Source organism: Xyrauchen texanus, chromosome 2, assembly GCF_025860055.1.
Source record: "Xyrauchen texanus isolate HMW12.3.18 chromosome 2, RBS_HiC_50CHRs, whole genome shotgun sequence".
Lineage (NCBI taxonomy): Eukaryota > Metazoa > Chordata > Actinopteri > Cypriniformes > Catostomidae > Xyrauchen > Xyrauchen texanus.
The window spans coordinates 7,234,780-7,258,546 of NC_068277.1; the positions used below are offsets into that span (position 1 = coordinate 7,234,780).

The following is a 23,767-nucleotide window of genomic DNA, read 5'->3' on the forward strand; positions in this document are numbered from 1 at the left end:
AAATGTGAGTTTTGAATGATTGGTGTTTGACCGAAGTGCAAAAATGTTTTAGAAGGAGAAAAATACCCCCCCCATATTAATCATGTAATCATATCATCTTTTTCTTTTTACTTTATTGTACCTTAAATGTCAAAATATTGGCATCGCTGATAATATTCGACTAAAGTAGGTCATATTTTGGCCAAAAATTTTCATATCAGTGCATCCTAACACAAAATACCATGGCATTACCCTCTATTCCTATCCCCGTTACATGATACATCCACTATATATTTTAGGGTAATATTAGCCGTTGACTCTGACAATATTTGATATGTTTTGAACTTACATTTGAATGCAACTTACACAATTACTTTTCAACATACACCCTCAGATTTAGTTATAACTTATCTTTATCTCTTGTCCAGTAAAACAGGTTTATCTACTCAGACAATTACAATTCCCTCAGTCTAGATGCACCCTGTTGCCAAAGAAAGCATCTGTTCATTGACTACAAGAGCAGCTCTTACAGGTGTGTAGGACAAACAGGTAATTCGTGTTCTCCTGCAAGAATCACCCCAAGTGTGTGTGTGTGTGTGTGTGTGGTCAAATTGAGCAGTTATAGTACCACAATACCGCACAAATCCAGTTCTAATTCGTTCAAAATGTGTCATTTATTTTACAGCCATTTATTCTCTTTCATAAGAAATGTTTGTCCAACACATACGGCTCCACGTGACATAAGACAACTCTGAGGCCAGACAGCGCTCTCTGCTCAATCTGGCAGGCGATGTGACCAGTGTCAGCAATCAATGAGATCTAAAATAACACAATATAAATTAATATTTGCAATTCTGACAGTGACTTCAGGTGTACATGCCCATATGATCACAGAGCCTTTACTCAATGATTACAGGTGCCAAACCTTGAAAAGAGTGACCTTACCGTAATCACAGTTGAACTGAACGTGGCAATTATTAATCTTGATGCTTTTGATTATTGCATAAACTATAGTGACAGAATTGGAAAACATTTGACTGGTTGAGCAAGTAAATGACTGATTCGGTTTGTTTCACAGTCAGCATCCTATAGCAAGCCCGTTCAACATCTAAACACATGCAGGACAGGAATTTCAGGCATCTATAATGAAATTGTCACTCTTTAAAATGCAACACTAGTGAAAATGCTCATTTTTGATGTCAGTAATTAGGTTTGCACGAGTATAAAAGTTCATTCTTGATACTTGCAGAATATACAGAATAATATACACGATTTAATTACAACTAGTAAAAAAAATAAAATTATTATATCTGTAATTTGGGGATGTTTATTTCAAATATCTATATTGTAATTGTAACTAGTAAGAAAACATTTTACAATTTATTTAATTACACTTCAATTTTATGTTATCTGAGATACATTTCCAGAAATCTGAAATTAATATTACCACTAGTGAAAAATGTTTTTTTTTTGTGGTCGCTACATTTTTTTAATGTTTTATTCAATTGTTTCTATTGCAAATGTCCATTTCTGGTATCAACAAAGTAATTATTGATATAAAAATTTATAAGTACATTTTTCCTAGTAAGGAATTAATTCTAGATATCTGTAATTGCATTTTAAGCAGTTATGAATGACAGATCATTGTTAAATTCAACAAGTGAAAATGCGATTACAGATATAAAAATGACATCTTTTATTAGTTAAAATAGTTTTTGATAAAAAATGGGTATTTTCACAAGAAGTGACGTCATTTTTACTGGTGCAAATGTAATTATTCATATAAAAAAACTAGCATTATTACTAGAAATTCCTTCTGATTTCAGTAATGAGCATTTTCACAAGTATAACATTTAATTATAGATATCTATAGTTAATTTCTTTCAGGCTAAATTCCAATTTCACATATCAGCTATGTGCTACTTACAAGTGAAAATGATCATTTTTGTCCATTCATGATATAAAAAATGTAATTACTAGTATTATATATATATATATATTAGATCTGTAATTTGGTTGTCTCCAGTGGTGACATTAATTTAAAATATCTATAATTTAATTGTAACAAGGAAGCATTTTACAATCAATTTAATTACTCTTTTATTTTATCAATATCTGACATTAATTAACATTGCCACAAGTGAAAACAAAAATGAGATTTTTGTTTTTACCTTTTTATTCTTTAAATCTTTAATGACATTTTTGATACCAGAAATTGATATTTTCAACAGTAACAAAGTAATTATTGATTTCCAACATATAATGTTTACTACTAAAATGCGCAAAGCTGATTTGATTATTTGGAATCTTAACAAGAAATTAATTTCAGACGTCTATAATTGCATTTTGAATGGGAGTGAATGACAGATCATTGTGAAATGTACTAGTTTAAATGTAATGTTTTATATAAAGTATGGGTATATCCATAAATAATGATGCCATTTTTACTAGCACAAACGCATTGTCACTAGTAGCAATTCCTTTGCAGATTTCAGGAATGACCATTTTACTAGTAAAAATTCAAATTTCACATATCAGCCTTCAAGTAAAGTACTACTTACAAGTAAAAACGATCATTTTTTATATTGATAATGACATTGTTACTAGTGCAAACGTCCACTGCGGACATAAACAATATAATTACAAGTAGTAAAAATGTTTTGTTATATCTGCAATTTGGTTGTCACTAGGGGCGGCGTTCATTTCAAATATCTATAATGTAATTGTAACTAAAGATATTGTAAAATTCTTTCTTACTAATTACTTTTTAATTTAATGATATCAATATCAATATCCAGTCCCCTGAAATTAACAATACCACTAGTAAAAATCTTATTAAATATATATATATATATATATATATATATATATATATATATATATATATATATATATATAAATATATATATTTAATTCTGTAGTTGATACCAGGAATGGACATTTGCAATTATAATTATTGATATCAAAAGTTATAATGTTTACTACTAAAAAGTACATCGCTGATTTGTTTATTTGGAATTTGAGCTAGTCAGAAATACATTTTAGTAATTGCATTTTGAACAGGAGTGAATGATTTTCTCCAAGTGCAAATGCAGTTACAAAAAAAGAAAATATATAAAAACATATATTGAAATGTAATGTTTTATATAAAGAATGGGTATTTCCAGGAGTGATGTCATTTTCCCAAGCGCCAACGTAATATTGATATAAAACAAAAGCATCATCACTAGTAGCAATTCCTTCGCTGATATCAATAATTAGCATTTTAACTAGTTACATGTTTTATTATAGATATCTATAGTTCATATCCTGCACATGAATCTGTCAAAAGGGCTTGCGATAGCATTTTGTGAAGGTTAAATGACGACACCAATAACTAGCGATGGAGAGACACAAAATATGCCAACACGGCTAATGAAAAGAATGAGATATCACACATCCTCTACAGAGAGAAGAGACAGTTTTGTAATATATTAAAGTAGTATTTAAGTCATCTTCTGACAAGGGGACTTTATATTTGCATTGTGTGAATGATCCAAAGAAATTCGTTATTATAAGACGTTATCTAAAATAATGCAAGTAACAATAGTGATCTTGTAGCTGCGGTTTTGTATAGTAACACTGGTTTCTTAGAGCATGATTGAGGCAGATATGAGCACACAAAACAGGAAAGAAAACATATTTCTGAGTATGAATGGATCCAAACAATGGATGGATGGATGGTCATTGAGAGGTGATGTAATACACTATTTGGCGATTTGGAAGACCTCGGAGTCTTCAATATACGCTGGGATCCTCTGGCATTAAAACACCAGTTCACTTGGTCCCTTTAAATGGCATCATTTCCCTCCAAGCACAACACAAAAAGCAGCACAAACTTCATTCACACATCCACACAAAACCAACTTCCTCACCTCTCTCTCTAATGCATTCATGACAGATACAAGATATAATATACAGTATGAATTAAACAACCCAGCAGTCACTGGTGCTCTGGCTTTATACATTTTATATCACATAATATATTTATATACTCCATGTAAATAAAATTTATTAAATAGGCTTAAGGGGCAAAAACATCGTAGAGAACGCTGCTTACATGGTTCTACATTGTAAACGTTAAAGCAGCCCATAGTTAAGCTTAGATTCAGGGAGTTCGTCAATGGCTTTGCCTCCTTGTCTTGCCTTTCGACCTCGTAAATCACAGTCACGAAGCTGCCAAAGTCCAGAGGAGAATATTCCACAGCATTCCTTTTGCCCTGCGTTCCCCAAAATCGCAAAACCGCACACATACACCCACAGATCCGTCAACGGCGTCTTCAGCAGAGCCCAGCTCTTTTCTTTCCAGGCAACATGGCACTTAAGGACTGTAATGCGGCAAACGTGAACACGAGTGAGCAGGCAGGGAGGGATGGACGTGTCATCTCGTGGACTTTACACCATGAACTCGTTGCTGCCGTACACCACCATCTGTTGGGGCGGTAAGTCTGGGTCCCTCTTCTGGCCTCCACCATGTTCAGGATACCTCTGAAGGGAGTTCTTGGCACCCTGCAGCCGTTGCTTACCTTTTTCTGGGTTGAACGTGCCACGACTGGTGAACTGCGGCGTATCCTCTCCGTCCTGCTCGGGTTGGTCCAGGCTGGATAGATATAGTCTAGATGAAGGCGACTTGGAGCGGAAACGTAACCTGTGGGTTCGTGTGGCTGGGTGCACGTAGGAAGACGACACAGAGGAGACGGTGGAACTGGAATCTACGGAGTCCAGGGATTCAGGCTGTTTCCGCAGAAATGGTCTGCCTTTGCCTTCGGACTTCTTGGGCCTCGAGGTGACCAGTGCTGGGCCTCGCTCTGCTGGGAGTGAAAGAGGAGGTCAGTGCTGGAAAAGCTTATTTTGTTCCAAACCCATATGACTTTCTTTCTTCATTGGAACACAAAGGGAGTTTCAGTCACCATTCACTTTCATTGCATATTCTTCCCCCATACAATTTATAGTTTTCATTTTCAGGTGATCTATAACTTTAACTATATCTACAGTAATGTGACCGTAGCTGTGTAGCTCTTTTTACCAATGAGTAACGGTGTAGCGTGAAAAACCACTACTTTTTTACATTTTATGTTTTGTCACATTGTATTGCAAATGTAACTAACCGTCGAGCAAACTAAGTAGTGTGGATTACTTTTATGCTGCCTAAATATGCCTTTTGGACCGTCAAATAGCCAGCAGCCTGATGACACCTGTTTACTTGCATTGCATGGACATACAGAGCTGAAATGTGCTTGAAAAAATCCTCACTTTAGTTCTGCTGAAGAAGGAAAGTCATACACATCTAAATCATGAGAGGATTTTCATTTTTGGGTGAACTAACCCCTTAACATTGATTATAAGCTAAACAGGGTATCTCCGAGTTTAGACATGTTTTCCATATACATATAAACATCATATTAAAATTGGTTTATGTACCAATATATATTAAAAACATATGAATTAGAGGTTGATCGATATTGGATTTTGCTGATAGGATAACAACGTGTTGAAATGCAATAACAGATGAATCTGCCTATTAAACATTTATTCTATAACATCTGTGGAAATGAGAATAAAGTGACTTGTGACTATAGTTTTTTTTATCGATTTATTGGATGTGTTATACATTTTCTTAGTCTTTCCCAGATAGCAAAAAATATCCACACGGCTTCTTTTTGCCGCCGACCCGAAGCTGTCGGCTATAGGTGCGTCCCACTGGCGGGGATGAAACGTTTGCCGCCGAATTAGTCACTCCCATTTCTTGTGAGATGCCACCGGCGATCAGCCGGCGGGACGACTGCTTCATTTTCTCTGGCGGTTGCCTCCGTCTAATGGACCGCGGCCGGCTGGTGTCAAGCCGCTTTGAAATACAAGGATTTCTACTCTCAAAATCGACCAGCCATTATTATTTTTTTGCTCCAAAGCCATTAGGGTTTATAACATAGTCTTGACTCTTGATTCCATGATAAGGTATGGTTTAGGAAATGACATTTAAATTACTTTGAAACTCTGAAGCGATTATACATTAATATATGTAAAATATATTGAAATATTTTATGTACTTAGGTGAAAATTGTTTACATTTCTTTGATTGATGCACATTTGAGACATGCACCAATAAACCAAAAATAATTCCTTTTGTAAAACTTACTTGGCAATAAATATCTATATATTACTAAAACACATTACAAAACTGTGAACTGTGAAGTACAATTCCTTCTTGTGACAGGGCTGGAGACAGAGGCTAAAAGAGTCCAAATTGAACTAAAACCCAGAAGCAGATTATTGTGCAACCAAAATACCAAAAATAACCAGAAAGAAAACAATGTGGTGCATAACATAGGACTTTAAAAATAAACAAGCCAGAAATACACCTGGGACTCTTATTTTGAAATGTCTGTGCTTCACAGCTTCCAGCTGCTCATTCAAACAGAAAAGGGAAATCAAATATGTACTCTTACAATCATTACAACGTGTTACAATATAAACAATTAAAAGTAAACATTGTCATAATTCATCAATTGTCACTGATCGCTTGTCGTAAATCTCCAGTACTCATTGATTGCGAGTTTCCCGCAAGCTTTTCTCTTTGATCCCCGCAGCGCACGCAGACTATACATTTATTAAATTGAATCGTAGCCTTTTTAAAGTTTAATAAATCAAATTAGGGCCGCATTGCGATTCTGGTCAATATGTCTACAAATTTAAGACCTCTTTAAATGATAATTATGTCTTTTGTTAAACCATTTAAAGGTTCATTCAGTAAAGTTTGACGTGAATTGTAATTTTGCAGTATATGTAGTAAATCATGAGCACTCACATTAAAATGAAGACTCCAGTCATATCACTAACCTTATAAAAGCTGTTTTATTCTACATGGAGAGGGTCCACACATGTGGGCGGCCATATTAGAATCACATGATCAGCCAAATACTACTCAGCTTAATCTCAGTAACCGTCCTGTTATTTGACACTTTCACTCATTGATTAAAGTCATCATGGCTGACTGTGAATACTATATTTCTACAATGGCATCTGAAACTAAAACTATTGATATTAAATGATGCTGCATCCAAGCCACTAGGTGTCAATGTAAGTCCAAGATGACACAAATACAAAAAAAGTTACTGAGTGCACCTTTAAAATATTTAAGACTTTTTATGACCTTCACATTTTAGAAAACATAATTGAAGAAATGTCAAGAACCCTGTAACCCTGTAAATATATTTTATTAGACATATTTTGTGTAAATGTATCTGTTTAATGTTTTCCTGCCAAATCAAGACTGAATACATTTACTGCAGAATAAATTATAGCATTGGATTGTTATATATGTAAAAAGACACTGCCTCTTTAAATAGCTTTAAAGTAGTTATCTACTTTTTCTAGTAACATAGCAAACTACTGTTTTAAAAGGGCTAGCTTGACTATGGTTTTACAACATTAACGTATGAGTAGCTTTAGCTCAAGAGGCTTCAAAAGCTTTCAAAGTAGCTTCTCCAACACTGTAGATTGACTCACCAGAGAAGTCCGAGGCGGCTCCCTCAGAATCCACATTGAGGTTTTCAGAGCTGTCTGCTGTACCTATAGAGGCCTCCGACTCCAGCGTCTCATCATCTGATGCTCGCGGCTCCAGAGCCAGCATCTCAAACGTCAACTCCTCCCTTAAGAGAAGAACATCAAATAAAACTCTTTAAATGTATTTCTGTTCAGAATGAAATGCTAGTGTACTGCTTACTGAACATTGCCTACTATTTTCCCAAAATAGGTGAAGCAGTATGCAGCATGTAAGGGATCATGTACAGTCAGCTGGTCGGTATCGCAAAACAAACCCCAACAGGGTTATCAAGACGTGATGCAAAGTGCTCATTTGAGTTGAAATTATTTTATTGTGATAATCGAGAGACCATGGAATATTTACATTTATATTTATGCATTTGGCAGACGCTTTTAGCCAAAGCGACTTACAGTGCACTTATTACAGGGACAATCCCCCCGGAGCAACCTGGAGTTAAGTGCCTTGCTCAAGGACACAATGTTGGTGGCTGTGGGGATCGAACCAGCGACCTTCTGATTACCAGTTATGTGCTTTAGCCCACTATGCCACCACCACTCCATAATAAATATACACGAGATATGAAACTAGCACAGCTATGCAGGAAATGAGTTGCCTGGAACAATGCTCAATTACACAGTTTAACGGTCCTTGTCCCGAGACCAGAGCGTGACTGCTGTGTGCATTTTCAATTTGCCTTTTTGATTTGTAACTCGTAGCACCTAATAAACATGCAAAACAAAATGATTATTATTATTATTTTTTTTTTTTTTTAAATTTGTAGAGCAAAGAGTTTTCCTTAAAATTGATGGCAACATATGTGGACAGCGGGAGTAAGCTGTGAAATTTTAAATAATACCAAGCTATAGAATGTTTTTTTTTTTTAATCATATTGTTTATTATGTTTCCAGGATTGTTGGTTATTCATGTTTTTGACATTGCAGACATTACATCAGAAATTTGCATAATTCTGATTCAATGTAATGTCCAGCATCATCCAATCACTGCCAACCATGTTAAAATAAAATTATGCATGATCAATTCTGAATCTATGTACTGATTACTGTTGTACCATGTCTGCCAAACATGTCGAGTGGTCCAAACATCATCTGCAGCCTGAAACTGAACTTTTGGTTGGATAGGAGTGAATGCACTTAGCTGCACAGAGAGCTATAGGATGCTCCCTTGCTCCCTATTTAGTGAATGACAGTTTGAAATGCACCTTATTTTCATCCTAACTCCATAAATAGCCTCTGAAAGCAAAGTTGTCAGCTTTTGTATGGAGCCATTTATTCTCACTGTAATAATGCACAGTAAATATAGGATTTCTAAGGAGAAGATGTGCAAAAGAACACATTAGTGGTCATTGTGTTGAGTAGCATGCCGCTTCGTGATAAATCGCTCACATTTATTAAAAGGCATATCGGATGAAACTAGAGACTCAAACAGGTTTCAATGTTAAAACTTAATGAAGTTTCGTACCAGATGTAGTTTTGTTGGCCATTTTGGTCGGCACCATATTGTTTTGTCACATGGCACAGAGTCTCCTGAACTGAGATCAGTCTGTTTAAATGAAATTAAGTTATGCGTTGCATAAAGCGAAGCCAAAATAAATGTCCACGCATGTGTACGCAGGGTTGCATTAGGTTAAACAAAATTTGGTCACAAAACGCAGTGATCGAACAATCAGAATTCAGGGTTTTCAGAGAGATGAGTACCAAGCTACTATAAACGATTCAAACAGCGGTATACAAGTTACATGTTTACTTCAGTGAGTGATCATTGTGCACTTTTAATCCAATCAATTTTGTGTGAAAATGTCTTAATTTTTGGCTTTTAAAGACATGCTGAAAATCAAGGTTGATATTGATATGGAGTGGTGGTGGCATAGTGGACTAAAGCACTGGTAATCAGAAGGTTGCTGGTTCGATCCCCACAGCCACAACCATTGTGTCCTTGAGCAAGACACTTAACTCCAGATTGTTCCGGGGGAATTGTCCCTGTAATAAGTGCACTGTAAGTCGCTTTGGATAAAAGCGTCTGCCAAATGCATAAATGTAAATTATTGCTTCCTTTTATTCATCATATTTGACCATGAGGATATGTAGTACAGTATACAGTATACTGCACATTTTGGTGAATGTAGTAGGTCATCTGGGTATTCCAAGGTCACTGTATACTGTCTACATAAAATGTACGTAAAGCAAACATGTAGTATAATGCACAAATAGTATTGAGTACTATAGAAGTACAATATGCTATTCCAAATATGCACTTACTAATAGTGTAACTTTCTACCTTAAAGCTGACATGTGCAATGTTTTCCATTGTTACATTTGCATCTATAAGTAAACCATACGTTTAAAAACATTGTTCAGTTTGTCAGAGCAAAGCAAGACAGCTAACCAATCGTGTGAGTTTGGGATGGGACTATCTGTATGTACAAACAATAGAAGATGGGGGTGCTTGATTCTGCAATTCAATTAGGTGATGCTGGTGCCACAGAAATGACACACTTCAGCTTTCATTTCTGAGCTATTTTATATGTGATTCAGAGATGCTAAAGCTACTGGTATTACTTCTCTTTCTGCAGGCTTTCAATCTGTTCAGTCAGAACTCTCTCTTCCTGCTGCATGGCGACATGTTGATGCTCAGAGGTCTCTGGAACTCTGCCGGCTTCCTCATCTCCAATCTCCTGCATCAGCTCCGGAGCGGTCGGAGATCGTGGACTCACTGGAGGAGATGGTGTTTGATACCTCACCCTTTGCACTTGACTTTTACCCTGTCAAACAAAACACAAAACATGCCACTAATGATATGTGGAACTGATAGATATTAAGACCCCCCATTTCTCCAGTATCCCCATTTCTCCCAATTTGGAATGCCCAATTCCCACTACTCAGTAGGTCTTCGTGGTGGAACGGTTACTCACCTCAATCCGGGTGGTGGAGAACAAGACTCAGTTGCCTCCACTTCTAAGACCGGCAATCCACGCATTTTATCACGTGGCTCGTCGTGCACGACACTGCGGAGACTCACAGCATGTGGAGGCTCATGCTACTCTCCGTGATCCACGCACAATTTACTACGCACCCTATTGAGAGCGAGAACCACTAATCGCGACCACGAAGTGGTTACCCCATGTGACTATCATCCCTAGCAACCGGGCCAATTTGGTTGCTTAGGAGACCTAGCTGGAGTCACTCAGCACACCCTGGATACGACTCGCGACTCCAGGAGTGGTAGTCAGCGTCAATACTCGCTGAGCTACCCAGGCCCGACATATGGGTTTGGAACAACATGAGGGTGAATGACGAAAAAGGCTGCGTCCAAAGTTGCATCCTGTCAGAGTATGTACTACATATCGTCCGTTAATAAAGTACATTCTTTAAGTATACAGGTCAGTAGTATGAATACATTCCCGGACATACTTCATTTGGGAATGTGGGCAATGTCCCGTGACCCGAATATATGACATAATAAGAGATACTGTGAACATAATTTACTCTGGCTTTGTTAAACAGGTAGACTGTAACCACATGGAACAACTTTAATGGTATATACAGCACAAAACAGTTGAAGAGAGACACCTGACTCGCGGTTCTCCACTTTGGACGAGATGTCTCCTCTGTTCCTGTGGGATTATGGGATAGTACAGCGTCCAGTTTATGCACACTTCTAAATCTAGTAAGATGTGAGGTCATCTGAGTATTTCTCACCTACTATATTATGAATACTGAGGATTTGGACATACTGCTCCATTTGACATACTGTTTTTGGTATACTATATAGTAGGGAAGTACACTCACCTAAAGGATTATTAGGAACACCTGTTCAATTTCTCATTAATGCAATTATCTAATCAACCAATCACATGGCAGTTGCTTCAATGCATTTAGGGGTGTGGTCCTGGTCAAGACAATCTCCTGAACTCCAAACTGAATGTCAGAATGGGAAAGAAAGGTGATTTAAGCAATTTTGAGCGTGGCATGGTTGTTGGTGCCAGACGGGCCGGTCTGAGTATTTCACAATCTGCTCAGTTACTGGGATTTTCACGCACAACCATTTCTAGGGTTTACAAAGAATGGTGTGAAAAGGAAAAACATCCAGTATGCGGCAGTCCTGTGGGCTGAAAATGCCTTGTTGATGCTAGAGGTCAGAGGAGAATGGGCCGACTGATTCAAGCTGATAGAAGAGCAACTTTGCCTGAAATAACCACTCGTTACAACCGAGGTATGCAGCAAAGCATTTGTGAAGCCACAACACGCACAACCTTGAGGCGGATGGGCTACAACAGCAGAAGACCCCACCGGGTACCACTCACCTCCACTACAAATAGGAAAAAGAGGCTACAATTGGCAAGAGCTCACCAAAATTGGACAGTTGAAGACTGGAAAAATGTTGCCTGGTCTGATGAGTCTCGATTTCTGTTGAGACATTCAGATGGTAGAGTCAGAATTTGGCGTAAACAGAATGAGAACATGGATCCATCATGCCTTGTTACCACTGTGCAGGATGGTGGTGGTCTTGTAATGGTGTGGGGGATGTTTTCTTGGCACACTTTAGGCCCCTTAGTGCCAATTGGGCATCGTTTAAATGCCATGGCCTACCTGAGCATTGTTTCTGACCATGTCCATCCCTTTATGGCCACCATGTACCCATCCTCTGATGGCTACTTCCAGCAGGATAATGCACCATGTCACAAAGCTCGAATCATTTCAAATTGGTTTCTTGAACATGACAATGAGATCACTGTACTAAAATGGCCCCCACAGTCACCAGATCTCAAACCAATAGAGCATCTTTGGGATGTGGTGGAACGGGAGCTTCGTGCCCTGGATGTGCATCCCACAAATCTCCATCAACTGCAAGATGCTATCCTATCAATATGGGCCAACATTTCTAAAGAATGCTTTCAGCACCTTGTTGAATCAATGCCACGTAGAATTAAGGCAGTTCTGAAGGCGAAAGTGGGTCAAACACAGTATTAGTATGGTGTTCCTAATAATCCTTTAGGTGAGTGTATGCATATTTTGGGGTGAACTATCATTTTAAGAAGTTCAGATTTAATATTAGCGCAGCTGCAATCACAGAAAGTGTTTCCTTGTTTTACAGATTCTAACTCCTGACTATTTACTACAAAAGCAAAAGACTCACATCAGCAACATAATCTGTTCATCTGCTCATCACCAAAAAGAAAATGACAAGAAAAGTATGAAATGAATATCAGCACACAGAGTGGATGCCACAGAAACATTTATACCAAAATTCATAAAGTAATGCAGCTCAATATTACGGCAATGAAATGCAACCGAGGTGATTTTGTTAAGAAGAATCATGTGCTACAGTAAGTGGCTGAGATATTCACATAAACATCTGTATGCCATGATGATGAGGACAGACATAACACACAGCTCTGGGATGTGGCATAGGTGAATGGCTTACAGTTACAGACAGTAAATAAATCCAGTACATACCACTGCAGAACTGCGGGTTATGCCCATAAATCTAACAGCGATTATTATGGGTTTCTGGATCACAGAGGATGGGGGGGGGGGGACGTAGCAACAGGTGGGAAATGGAATAATGCTTTGGTCTTTAAAGAGATAGTCTGCATGCTTAAAGTGACGGCGAAACACTGTTCGCACCCCATTTAACTTCCGTAATCTGACGCAAATTGCCATTAAAATGTCGTAATCCCTAAATCTGGGATTCGAAATCGAATTTAAACCTGGAAATAATCAAAGTTTTAGGATTTTGAAAAATATGTTAGCTTGAGTGCTGTCATTAAAGGGATAGTTCACCCAAAAATGAAAAATCATTTACTCACCCTCTTGCCATATAAGACTTTCTTTCTTCTGCTGAACCCAAACAAAGATTTATAGAAGAATATCTCAGCTCTGTAGGTCCATACAATGCAAGTGAATGGGTACCCACATTTTGAAGCTCCAAAAAGCACATAAAGGCAGCATAAAAGTAATCCATAGGACTTCAGTGGTTAAATCCATGTCTTTAGAAGTGATATGATATGAGAAACAGATCATATTTAAGTCCTATTTTACTATCAACCTCTTAACTTTCATATTCTTCTTGTTTTTTTGCGATTCCCATTTTTCGTGCATATCGCCACCTCCTGGGCAGGAAGGATAATTTATAGTAAAAAAGGTATTAAATGTGATCTGTTTCTCACCCACAACTAACATATCACTTCTGAAGATATTAATTTAAACACTGGAGTCATGTGGGTTACTTTTATGATGCTTTTATGTGCTTTTTGGAGCTTCAAAATGTTGGTAGCCATTCACTTGCATTGTATGGACCTACAGAGCTGAGATATTATTCTAAAAATCATTGTTTGTGTTCAGCAGGAGAAAGTCAGTCTTATATGTATATATAAAGCCAATTACCTTTTAAAGTGTCACTTGAGAATGCTCTTTTATACCATTCTTTTATTTTGTTCTAACCGGTTACTATTCGGATTCGGAGGGCATGGAACTTCTGAACTGGGACAAACATTTTTTTTTGCTCAGAACGAACCATGATCATGATCCTGCATCAACGCCTTGTTGTCCTCTGATTTCAATGGTAGGTTAGAGTTAGTGTTAGGGCTATGATTGTTGGCAGACCCATGAACATGTACTACTGTGCTAAATTAGTGTTGTGGTTTGGCTATGTAGGTCATGTGGATGTCTGTACAAATATGACCGACACTCTCAGCTGTTAAACTCTTACCATGGACCTTCGGATGACCGTTAACCGACTCTTGGCTTTGCTCTCTGCAAACTCCAGAGTGTTGATGTCCTTCAGTCTGGCCTTGTACTTATTCATCTGCTCGCAAATGATCAGCTCCACACACCTTTGAAAATAACACACAATATCATGTGTTAAATATCAGAGCAGTGCTTTAAAGGGGCACTCAGTGATTTTATTTCATCATTGAAAATTCTCTGACCCAAAAGACACGAATAGTACATTTGAGAAATGTTTAAAAGCATGCACACTAACAATCCTGTCATATCCGTAGCTTAAAGAATAGTTCACCCAAAAAAAGAAAATGATGTCATCATTTGCTCACCCTCATGTAGTTCCAAACCTACATATGACCTTTATTCTGTGGAACTCAAAAGGATAGTTCACCCAAAAATTTTAATTCTCTCATGCCATCCCAGATGTGTGTGACTTTCTATCTTCTGCAGAACACAAAGATTTTTATAAGAATATCTCCGCTCTGTTGGTCCTTACAATGCAAGTGAATGGTGACCAGAAATTTGAAAGCCCAAAAAAACAGTGTAAAGGTAATCCATAAGACTCCAGTGGTAAAATCCATATCTTTAGAAGTGATCTGATAGGTTCGGGTGAGAAACAGACCTTTTTTAACTGTAAATCTACACTTTCACTTTCAAATTCTGGTGTGGAAGTGACTTTCACATTCAGCCACCTACTGTTTGGGGCTGGTCAAAGGTGGAGACTGATAGTAAAAAAAAGGACTTAAATATTGATCTGTTTCTCACCAACACCTATCATATTTCTTCAGAAGTCATGGATTTAATGGATTACTTTTATGCCTCCTTTACGTCATTTTTGGACCTTCTGAGTTCTGGTAACCATTCACTTGCATTGTGAGGACCTAAAGTGCTGAGATATTCTTCTAAAAAATCTTAATTTGTGTTCTGCAGGAGAAAGTAAGTCTCGGAGGGCATGAGTGTAAATTATGAATTTCACTATTCATTTTAATCCTATGGGGGAGATGCATGGAAGTGAATGGTGACTGAAGATGCCATTCTGCCTAACATCTCCTTTTGTGTTCTACAGAAGAATACAAGTCATATTAGATCACATGACCAGCAAATACTACTTATTTTATTCTCAGTAACCCCCTGTTATCAGAGACTTTCAGTTGCAAAATAAATTTATCAGCTGACTGCAAATAGTACATTTCTACAATAACATCAGTAACCAAAATGCTTCGTCCACGCCGATAAGTGGGTATAACAGCAAGCCACTTATCAGGATCTTAACAGACCACCTTTTAAAGGAATATTTTACCCAAAAATGATAATTCTCTCATCAATTACTCATCTCAAAATATGCAAGATATTTTAATGGAGATATGAAGCCCGTTTGTCCACACAATGCAAGTGAATGGTGGCCAAATTGTCAAGCTCCAAAAAGCACACTTGGGCAGAATAAAGGTAATCCATAAGACTCAAGGGGTTTAACCCATGTCTTCTGAAGATATCCAATCGATTTTGGGTGAGAACCGACCAAAATATAGCTCGTTTTTCACTGTGCATCTCATCATTGCAGTCTCTAGGCACGATCATGATTTCCTAGTGCTTGACGCACGCCCAGAGCGCTAGATGGCGTAAATTAAGTGTAATCGAGCTTGAAATCATGATCGAAAAGGAGGCTACTGATGTTTACATTTATAGTGAAAAAGGAGTTATATTTTGGTCAGTTTTCACCCAAAAACAACTAGAACGCTTCAGAAGACATGGGTTAAACCCCTCGAGTCTTATGGATTACCTTTATTCTGCCCAAGTGTGCTTTTTGGAGCTTTATTCATATCTCTATTAAAATATCTTCGTTTGTGTTCTGCAGTAGAAATGAAGTCATTCTAATTTGAGACAACCTGTGTGTGAGTAAATGATGACAGAATAATCATTTAAGGGTGAACTACTGCTCTATATTCTGGGTTGAAACTCGCTTATAAGTGCTAGAGCCTTTGGTGAATTTTAGTAGTGGGTCTGAACTAGACCCATCGGACTGTAAGAAGTAAGAGTTGGTCATTACGCTGTGGTTTTGCCAATGTCCTGAACGCTCTGCAGAGGGTCGATGGTGTCGGGGCAGCGCAGGATGCAGGGGGCAAACACAATGGCCAGCGCATTAGCAGACATGCGGTTGGTCTCCTCTTGCAGGGCAATCCTGTAGAGAGCAAAAACAGAGCTCAGAACGGTTTAACAAAGTGTCCAAACAAGGTCTGGAGTGAGAAGTTTCCAGCACTAAATCATTTCTCGGTCCACACTGAAAACAAAAATGCTGTGTAAAGTGAAAAAGTAATATCCAATTAAATAGCGAAGCCAAAATCCAACATCCACACATGTGGACACGGGGTTGCACAAGGTTAATGTTTAGTTATAGCTACATTTAGACTTAAAAAATTAAAAATGACATGTATTCCAATTACATACCATAATGTCAAACATAATTTTTGAATGATTATTTAAAAATGTATGAAGAAGTACTTCTTTTTTTTTTGTGCGCCAAAAAATTATATGAATTATTCAAGTTTTTTCAGAAGTCTATTTTTTGCAACAGTATAATTTCCTGTATGCCTAAATTACTTTGTAAACCATATTTAGTACAATTTAGTATTCATTTATTAAACACCTTGTAGGTCTACTGTTGCGCTGTTTACAGTCGGCCCATCCTAACATTGCATATTAGCACTTAATCCGTTTGCTGCCGACACACGCATGTTCGCCTTTAAACTTAAGTGACTGTTTAATGTAAAATAAGGAAGTCGGAAAAAACTTTTCACGTAAATGATATATGATGCCTTTTAAAGCCGGTTTGATCTATTTCACAATATCGTGAATAAGATGTCAATGGTATAAAACCTATCTGTTTCCAAACCAAGGTAAACTGTGAAATCAATACATCCATACATACTGCATATACAGTGTATTCAGAAAGTATTAAGACCCCACATTTTTTTTCACATTTTGTTAAGATGTAGCCTTATGTTAAAATGCTTAAAAAAAAAAAAAAAAAAAAAAAATCACATCAATCTATACCTCTTATGACAACACACAAAACAGATTTTGATAACTTTGCAAATATATTAAAAATATAAAACTGAAATTTCACATTACCATAAGTATACAGACCCTTTGCTGAGACATGTTTGCATCCCAGAGATCATGTGTGGAGATGGGAGAAACTTGCAGAAGGACAACCATCACTGCGACCCTCCACCAATCTGGGCATTATGGCAGAGTGACGTGACGGACACCTCTCCTCAGTGCAAGACACATAAAAAAGCACCTAAAGGACTCTCAGACTGTGAGAAATGAGATTCTCTGGTTTGATGAAACTAAGACAGAACTGGCAGCATCATGCTGTGGGGGTGTTTTTCAGCTGCAGGTACTGGGGGCTGGTCAGGGTTGAAGGAAAGCTGAACGCAGCAAAATACAGAGACATCCTTAATGCAAATCTGGTCCAGAGTGCTCAGGACCTCAGACTGGGCCAAAGGTTCACCATCCAACAGGACAATGACCCTAAGCACACAGCCAAGACCAACACAAGAGTGGCTATGGGACAACTCTGTGAATGTCCTTGAATGAGGGGTTTGAATACTTTCTGAATGCACTGAACTATTTTAGTGTGATGGGAAGTTAGAGTCATTGTCTCACCTGACCAGATGGAAAATGAGCCGCTCCAGTGTGTTCAGGTGAGTTCTGCTGAGCTGGTCGATTACAGAGTAAACACCTCGAATCACTTCTTTCTTGTCCTGAAGGCCTGAGGAACATCAACAACCATGTTCCGACATTTAGTCTTCTCTATAAATATTGAGTCTGTGAACCCTAGAAGATAGCGTCAACACTAGTTTAGCACAAGCTGCTTACCCATGGCCCTCAGGAATTCCTCATACAGTTCAAAGGTCATGAGAGGATTAGGCAAATCACGCAACCACTGCTTGAATACGCTGGCAATCACATTAATATTGTAGTCATCCAGATTCATGCTGTTTACATCTGAGGGGAGAAAACAACAAACATCAAACACTTGGACACATTACTTCCAAGCATTAGCCAGGACACCACAGAGCATCATGTGTCATACCTGTATCCAGACCCTGCTTTAGCTCCTTTATCTTATTGGTGGACCCAGACTTCCTGTAGATGCCTTCAGTATAGAGGCCATGCATTTCAATGTAATTGATGAGTTTCTCTACCACTAAAGGCACCGTTCGCTCGTCGTTGGTAAGACGGGACAACTCCACACCAAACTGCCTCGACGACAGCTCAGGGTCAAACTACACATAGTGAAAAGACATGCTGTAAGTGACAGCATCTTTTATTTCAGCACCATTATATTATTGCAAATAACATTCTTGGCTGTTAAAAGAGCATTTCATTTTCAGCTAATGTGCATAAAATAAATAAATAGAAAGTTTTAGTTGGTCAATGTTCTGAAATGTTAAGTCAAAAGTAAAATGAGCACTTCAATAGACAGTTCACATGGTGTTACACTTGCACTGATGACACAGTATAATACCCCAGACTCAAGCTTCATAATAACAGTGAAATACCATATTTTTTTTTACATCATTACAGTTATATGTAGGTTAGATATATTCACAGATAGCAGTGGTATCCGGCTCAAGTCAGTGGTGAAGTGGCTCAGACTATGAGCCCAGGCCAGGGGCTGTTCAGTCAGATGAAACACAACAGACTGGAACCGAAAGAAAGGATCTCGAGACACACATTTCCAAGTTGAGCGTTTAAACAACTCATTGCTTATTCTGAGAAACACTTAACAAGAGGGCAAGACTCAATGGCCAAAGATCTCCACCAGCTGTGAACACTTGAGCAACCATCCATTTGTTTTTCTATGTAAATGCACGCAAGATGAACGCCTTTGTTTTTATTCAGCGTCTCATGCAGGAGTGCTGTTTTTTAGATGCTGTGTCTAATTAAAAGAACTTTAAAAAGCATCTGGAGACACCTGCTTTCTTTTAATCTGTTTCCATTTAGCCTTTTTTAGCGCAAGAATGTGATCGATCTGAAGTCGGCGTCAGTGCTTGGCACACATCCAAAATCGAATATGCAGTTTTAGCATTCGAATGTGCTTTTTTTTCTTATTAAATCCAACTGATATTCGAATTAGAATTTTTATTTGACAGTCCTGCCACTGATGGACAATGGCAATTTTGGTAAAGTAAAACTAAAAAGTAGATTAAAATAAATAAATAAATACATAAAAACTAATCTTAAAATAATAATATAAAATACTAAAATAAAAATACAATTATATGTATATTATTAAAATCATATGATTAATACAAATTATGATAAGAATTCCAATTGCAATTATTTGCAGTTTTTAAATTATATTTTATTTTATGTAATTTTTATTTTTAATATTAAAATATTTTAAATGATACAATATTTTTTATGAGATAAAATATTGATTAAAAAAAACCTCGTATTCAAAGTGAAAACATTTAAATTAGATAAATAATAATAATAATAATAATAATATAAAATAGTATTTTTATATGAAAATATTTAAACAATAAAAAATTTTTTTTTTTGATTTCCTGAGATTAACAAACTAATTAAAAAAATTATTAAATAAAAGTAATGGTCTCTCTACTGCTGATATACATCCACTGAAGTACAGTGGGAATTTTGGTTATGTAAAATAAAAAACAGACTAAATAAATAAAAACTATTAAAACAAATCTTAAAAATAATTATGTAAAATACTAAAATAAAATAATATAATCTCCTTAGCAACCAAACTGGCCCGGTTGTTAGGGAGGGTAGAGTCACATGGGGTAACCTCCTTGTGGTCGCAATTAGTGGTTCTCGCTCTCAATGGGGCGTCTGGTAAGTGGTGCGTGGATCACAGAGAGTAGCATGAAGCCTCCACATGCTGTGGGTCTCTGCGCTGTCATGCACAACGAATCACGTGATAAGATGGGCGGATTGACGGTCTCAGAAGCGGAGGCAACTGAGACTTGTCCTCCGCCACCCGGATTGAGGTGAATAACTGTGCCACTATGAGGACCAACTATGTAGTGGGAATTGGGCATTCCAAACTGGGATAAACTGGATGATTGATCAGCAAGAATGATTGCTCCCTCAAATCAATGAGTACTGAGAACTGAGCTTTATGTTGAAAAGTATCCACTTAATGCGCTACAGAAATCATTTAAATTATTTTAGATATTTGTAATCGTAATGCTATTGTTTACATTACAGTTATGACTTGGAAATGAGCAAATACTCTACTATATAGTATATACTTGATCATTGGTATCATGCATCACATAGAATATTTATTTATCAAAAGAGTAACAGACCATGCTAAAGGGATCGTTCGACCCAAAATGAAAATTATGCAGTATGAAACAAAAGATGCAATGAAAGTGAATGGTGACTGAGACTAACGTATTGCCTTTGTATCCCAAAGTCAAACTTCTCTGGAACAACATGAGTAAATGATGACAGATTTGTCATTTTGGGAGAACTATCCCTTTAAATTCTTTGAAGATAACCCAATTATCTAATTACTATTCACAGTTTTCATGCAGATAAGTCTTCGCCACTTTGTGGTGTCACAACCAGCAAATTTGCCTCAAACTTTCCCCACCGCATTTTAAATCCAAGTGACTCCCAAAGATGAATGCAATTACCAGGAAAAAAATAAAAATCCCTTACCTTCTTGCTGCATTTGGTGGTCATCTTCTGACAACACTTTCTGTGACAGGCATACCGGCACACTGCACAAGACATAGACATCATATTGATTCTCATTTTCAGACAACATCAGAACAAACAGCCCAAAAAAAAAAAAGCAATGAATGAAGCGGAGCCTAAAATAAACTCTAAATGGGAGCAAACATTCCTCTATCAATGTAACATGCCGGAAAACATCCTGCTTTACAAAGGGAAACTGTTCTCTCTTCAAGCAGAGAGGCCATGGGTCTTTTGGTAAACAATCTGATTATGCTGAATTGAGTTCATGAGGATATTAAACTCACGTTTACAGACACACGCTTTGTCCATCATCCAGATGAGGGATGAGCAGTACTCGCAGTAGGTGGGAATGCTGTACTGAGTCGACTTGAAGATGTGGCCGTTGTGTTCCTCCACCTGAAAGGAATAAAAAGCTCAGCGTCGCTCTCGTTACATGTAAAACAGAAATGTTAATTCCATTTCTGACTCTGATTCACTCACAATATCAGTGTCCTTTTTCCTTCTCTTCTTGCGGTCTGGTTTAGGGGCCTAAGGAAGGAAAAAAACGGATTATTAAAACTCCTCCTACTGGGAAGGGAGGAGATTTTATAGTAAAAAAGGACTTAAATATTGATCTGTTTCTCACTCACACCTATCATATCTCTTCTGAAGACATGGATTTAACCGCTGGAGTCATATGAATTAGCTTTATGCTGCCATTATGTGCATTTTTGGAGCTTCCATTAAAAAAACAACAACCCTGATACTGCATTAGGCATCAAAAATCGACTCAAGTTTGTGTGCCAAACAAAAACAAAATAAGTCTTTAGATCCTGCCCTTGCAACTTTGATAGGTGAAAGCGACACTTTACATTTCAAGGTGTCTTTCATACGTCGTCTTTTATTTTAAAACGCATTTTATGTTGTATTACATACATACATATATAAAATTAATATATAAATACCTACATTTACATTTATGCATTTGGCAGACGCTTCTATCCAAAGCGACTTACAGAGCACTTATTACAGGGACAATCCCCCCGGAGCAACCTGGAGTTAAGTGCCTTGCTCAAGGGCCCAACAGTGGCATCTTGGTGGTGCTGGGGCTTGAACCCCCGACCTTCTGGTCAGTAACCCTGAGCCTCAACCACTGAGCCACCACTATATAGTTATAACTATATAACTATACCAACCTTGGTTAAGCTAGTTTGTGCTGGTAGACAACCTTGGTTAAGATAGTTTGGGCTGGTAGACAACATTGGTTAAGCTAGTTAGGGCTGGTAGACCACCTTGGTTAAGATAGTTAGGGCTGGTAGACCCCTTTGGTTAAGTTAGTTAGAGCTGGTAGACAACCTTGTTTAAGATAGTTAGGGCTGGTAGACCACCTTGGTTAAACTAGTTAGGGCTGGTAGACAACCTTGGTTAAGTTAGTGAGGGCTGGTATACAACCTTGGTTAAACTAGTTAGGGCTGGTAGACCACCTTGGTTAAACTAGTTAGGGCTGGTAGACAACCTTGGTTAAACTAGTTAGGGCTGGTAGACCACCTTGGTTAAACTAGTTAGGGCTGGTAGACAACCTTGGTTAAGCTAGTTAGGGCTGGTAGACAACCTTGGTTAAGCTGGTTAGGGCTGGTAGACAACCTTGGTTAAGATAGTTAGGGCTTGTAAAACACCTTGGAAGATATTCATATTTAGGCGTTTGACCATACAAACAAAACATTTTAGAAAATGTACCTTGCTCACACTGCTGTCCAGAGGTTTGTGCTCCATCATGAACTCATCGAGGAACACTTTGAAGGTGTTGACCCAGACTGTCACCGGCGACTCGCACCAGTCCCTTTGCTCTTGACGCATGTTCTTCTCCAGGATTTGCTCAAAGAGGGCGTAGAGATCCTTATAACGAATGCTCTTTCCATCGTCCATCTATATGCAGACCAAACAGTAAGAGAGAAAACTTTCCAAACATCTTTCATGGAGATTTCATTCATTTTTGGATGAACTATGCCTATAAATGACGTGAAGCCTTTGGGAGTAGTAACAGTACATTAAGGGCATTATTATTATTATTTTATTTCTTTTCCTCCCCCTCCCCTTTTCTTCCCAATTTGGAATGCCCAATCCCCAATGCGCTCTAGGTCCTCGTGGTGGCGTAGTGACTCGCCTCAATCCAGGTGGTGGAGGACGAATCTCAGTTCCTGACTGAGTCACTCAGCACGCCATAGATTCGACGCTACCTGGCCCCCCTATTAAGGGCATATTAAGATACTTACAGCTAAAGCTGTGGAGTAGGAGTTGAAGATATTCAAGCGGAACTCCTTAAGTGCCTTTTTGAACACAACATCCACCATGGTGTCCTTCTTACTGTCTTCTGTGTCTAAATCTGTGATCTATGAGATTATAAAAAAGGTTATGAGGGCTCTCTCATATCAATGGTTGCATAACAGTAAGGGCAAGTCAAGGAAATACATAGCAGGTACATTTGTAGTACATTCAAGAAGTCACGTACCTTCTTCATGAGGAAGTCATTCATGCTCCTGTAGTCATTGGCACATGTGAGTATCTGCCGTGCATCGTTCTGCCACTGTGCGGGCTCTAGAGTCACATTACTGATTTTCACACTGCGTCGACGCTTCACTTTAGGGGACGGCTCTTTGTTTTCTTTGAACTCCCTTTGTAAGGTCAGATCTGGGCTTCGAGGTGGGGACAGGCACTCCACTCCTAAAGAAACAGAATAAAT

At 37.9% G+C, this 23,767-nt stretch overlaps 1 protein-coding gene across 1 annotated transcript in view; it reads right to left on the minus strand.

The window, feature by feature from the left end:
* Positions 1 to 2,897: 2,897 nt before the first annotated feature.
* myo9aa (myosin IXAa) overlaps positions 2,898 to 23,767 on the minus strand; it is a 185,454-nt gene continuing 164,584 nt past the window's right edge. Inside the window, 14 exon segments of the mRNA XM_052146821.1 lie at positions 2,898 to 4,826; positions 7,525 to 7,667; positions 10,138 to 10,340; positions 14,291 to 14,414; positions 16,352 to 16,483; positions 17,974 to 18,079; positions 18,187 to 18,315; positions 18,404 to 18,596; positions 21,010 to 21,071; positions 21,333 to 21,444; positions 21,529 to 21,576; positions 22,765 to 22,953; positions 23,301 to 23,417; positions 23,537 to 23,748. Of these exon segments, the coding sequence (XP_052002781.1) occupies positions 4,414 to 4,826; positions 7,525 to 7,667; positions 10,138 to 10,340; positions 14,291 to 14,414; positions 16,352 to 16,483; positions 17,974 to 18,079; positions 18,187 to 18,315; positions 18,404 to 18,596; positions 21,010 to 21,071; positions 21,333 to 21,444; positions 21,529 to 21,576; positions 22,765 to 22,953; positions 23,301 to 23,417; positions 23,537 to 23,748 (2,183 nt within the window). The 3' untranslated portion in view covers positions 2,898 to 4,413.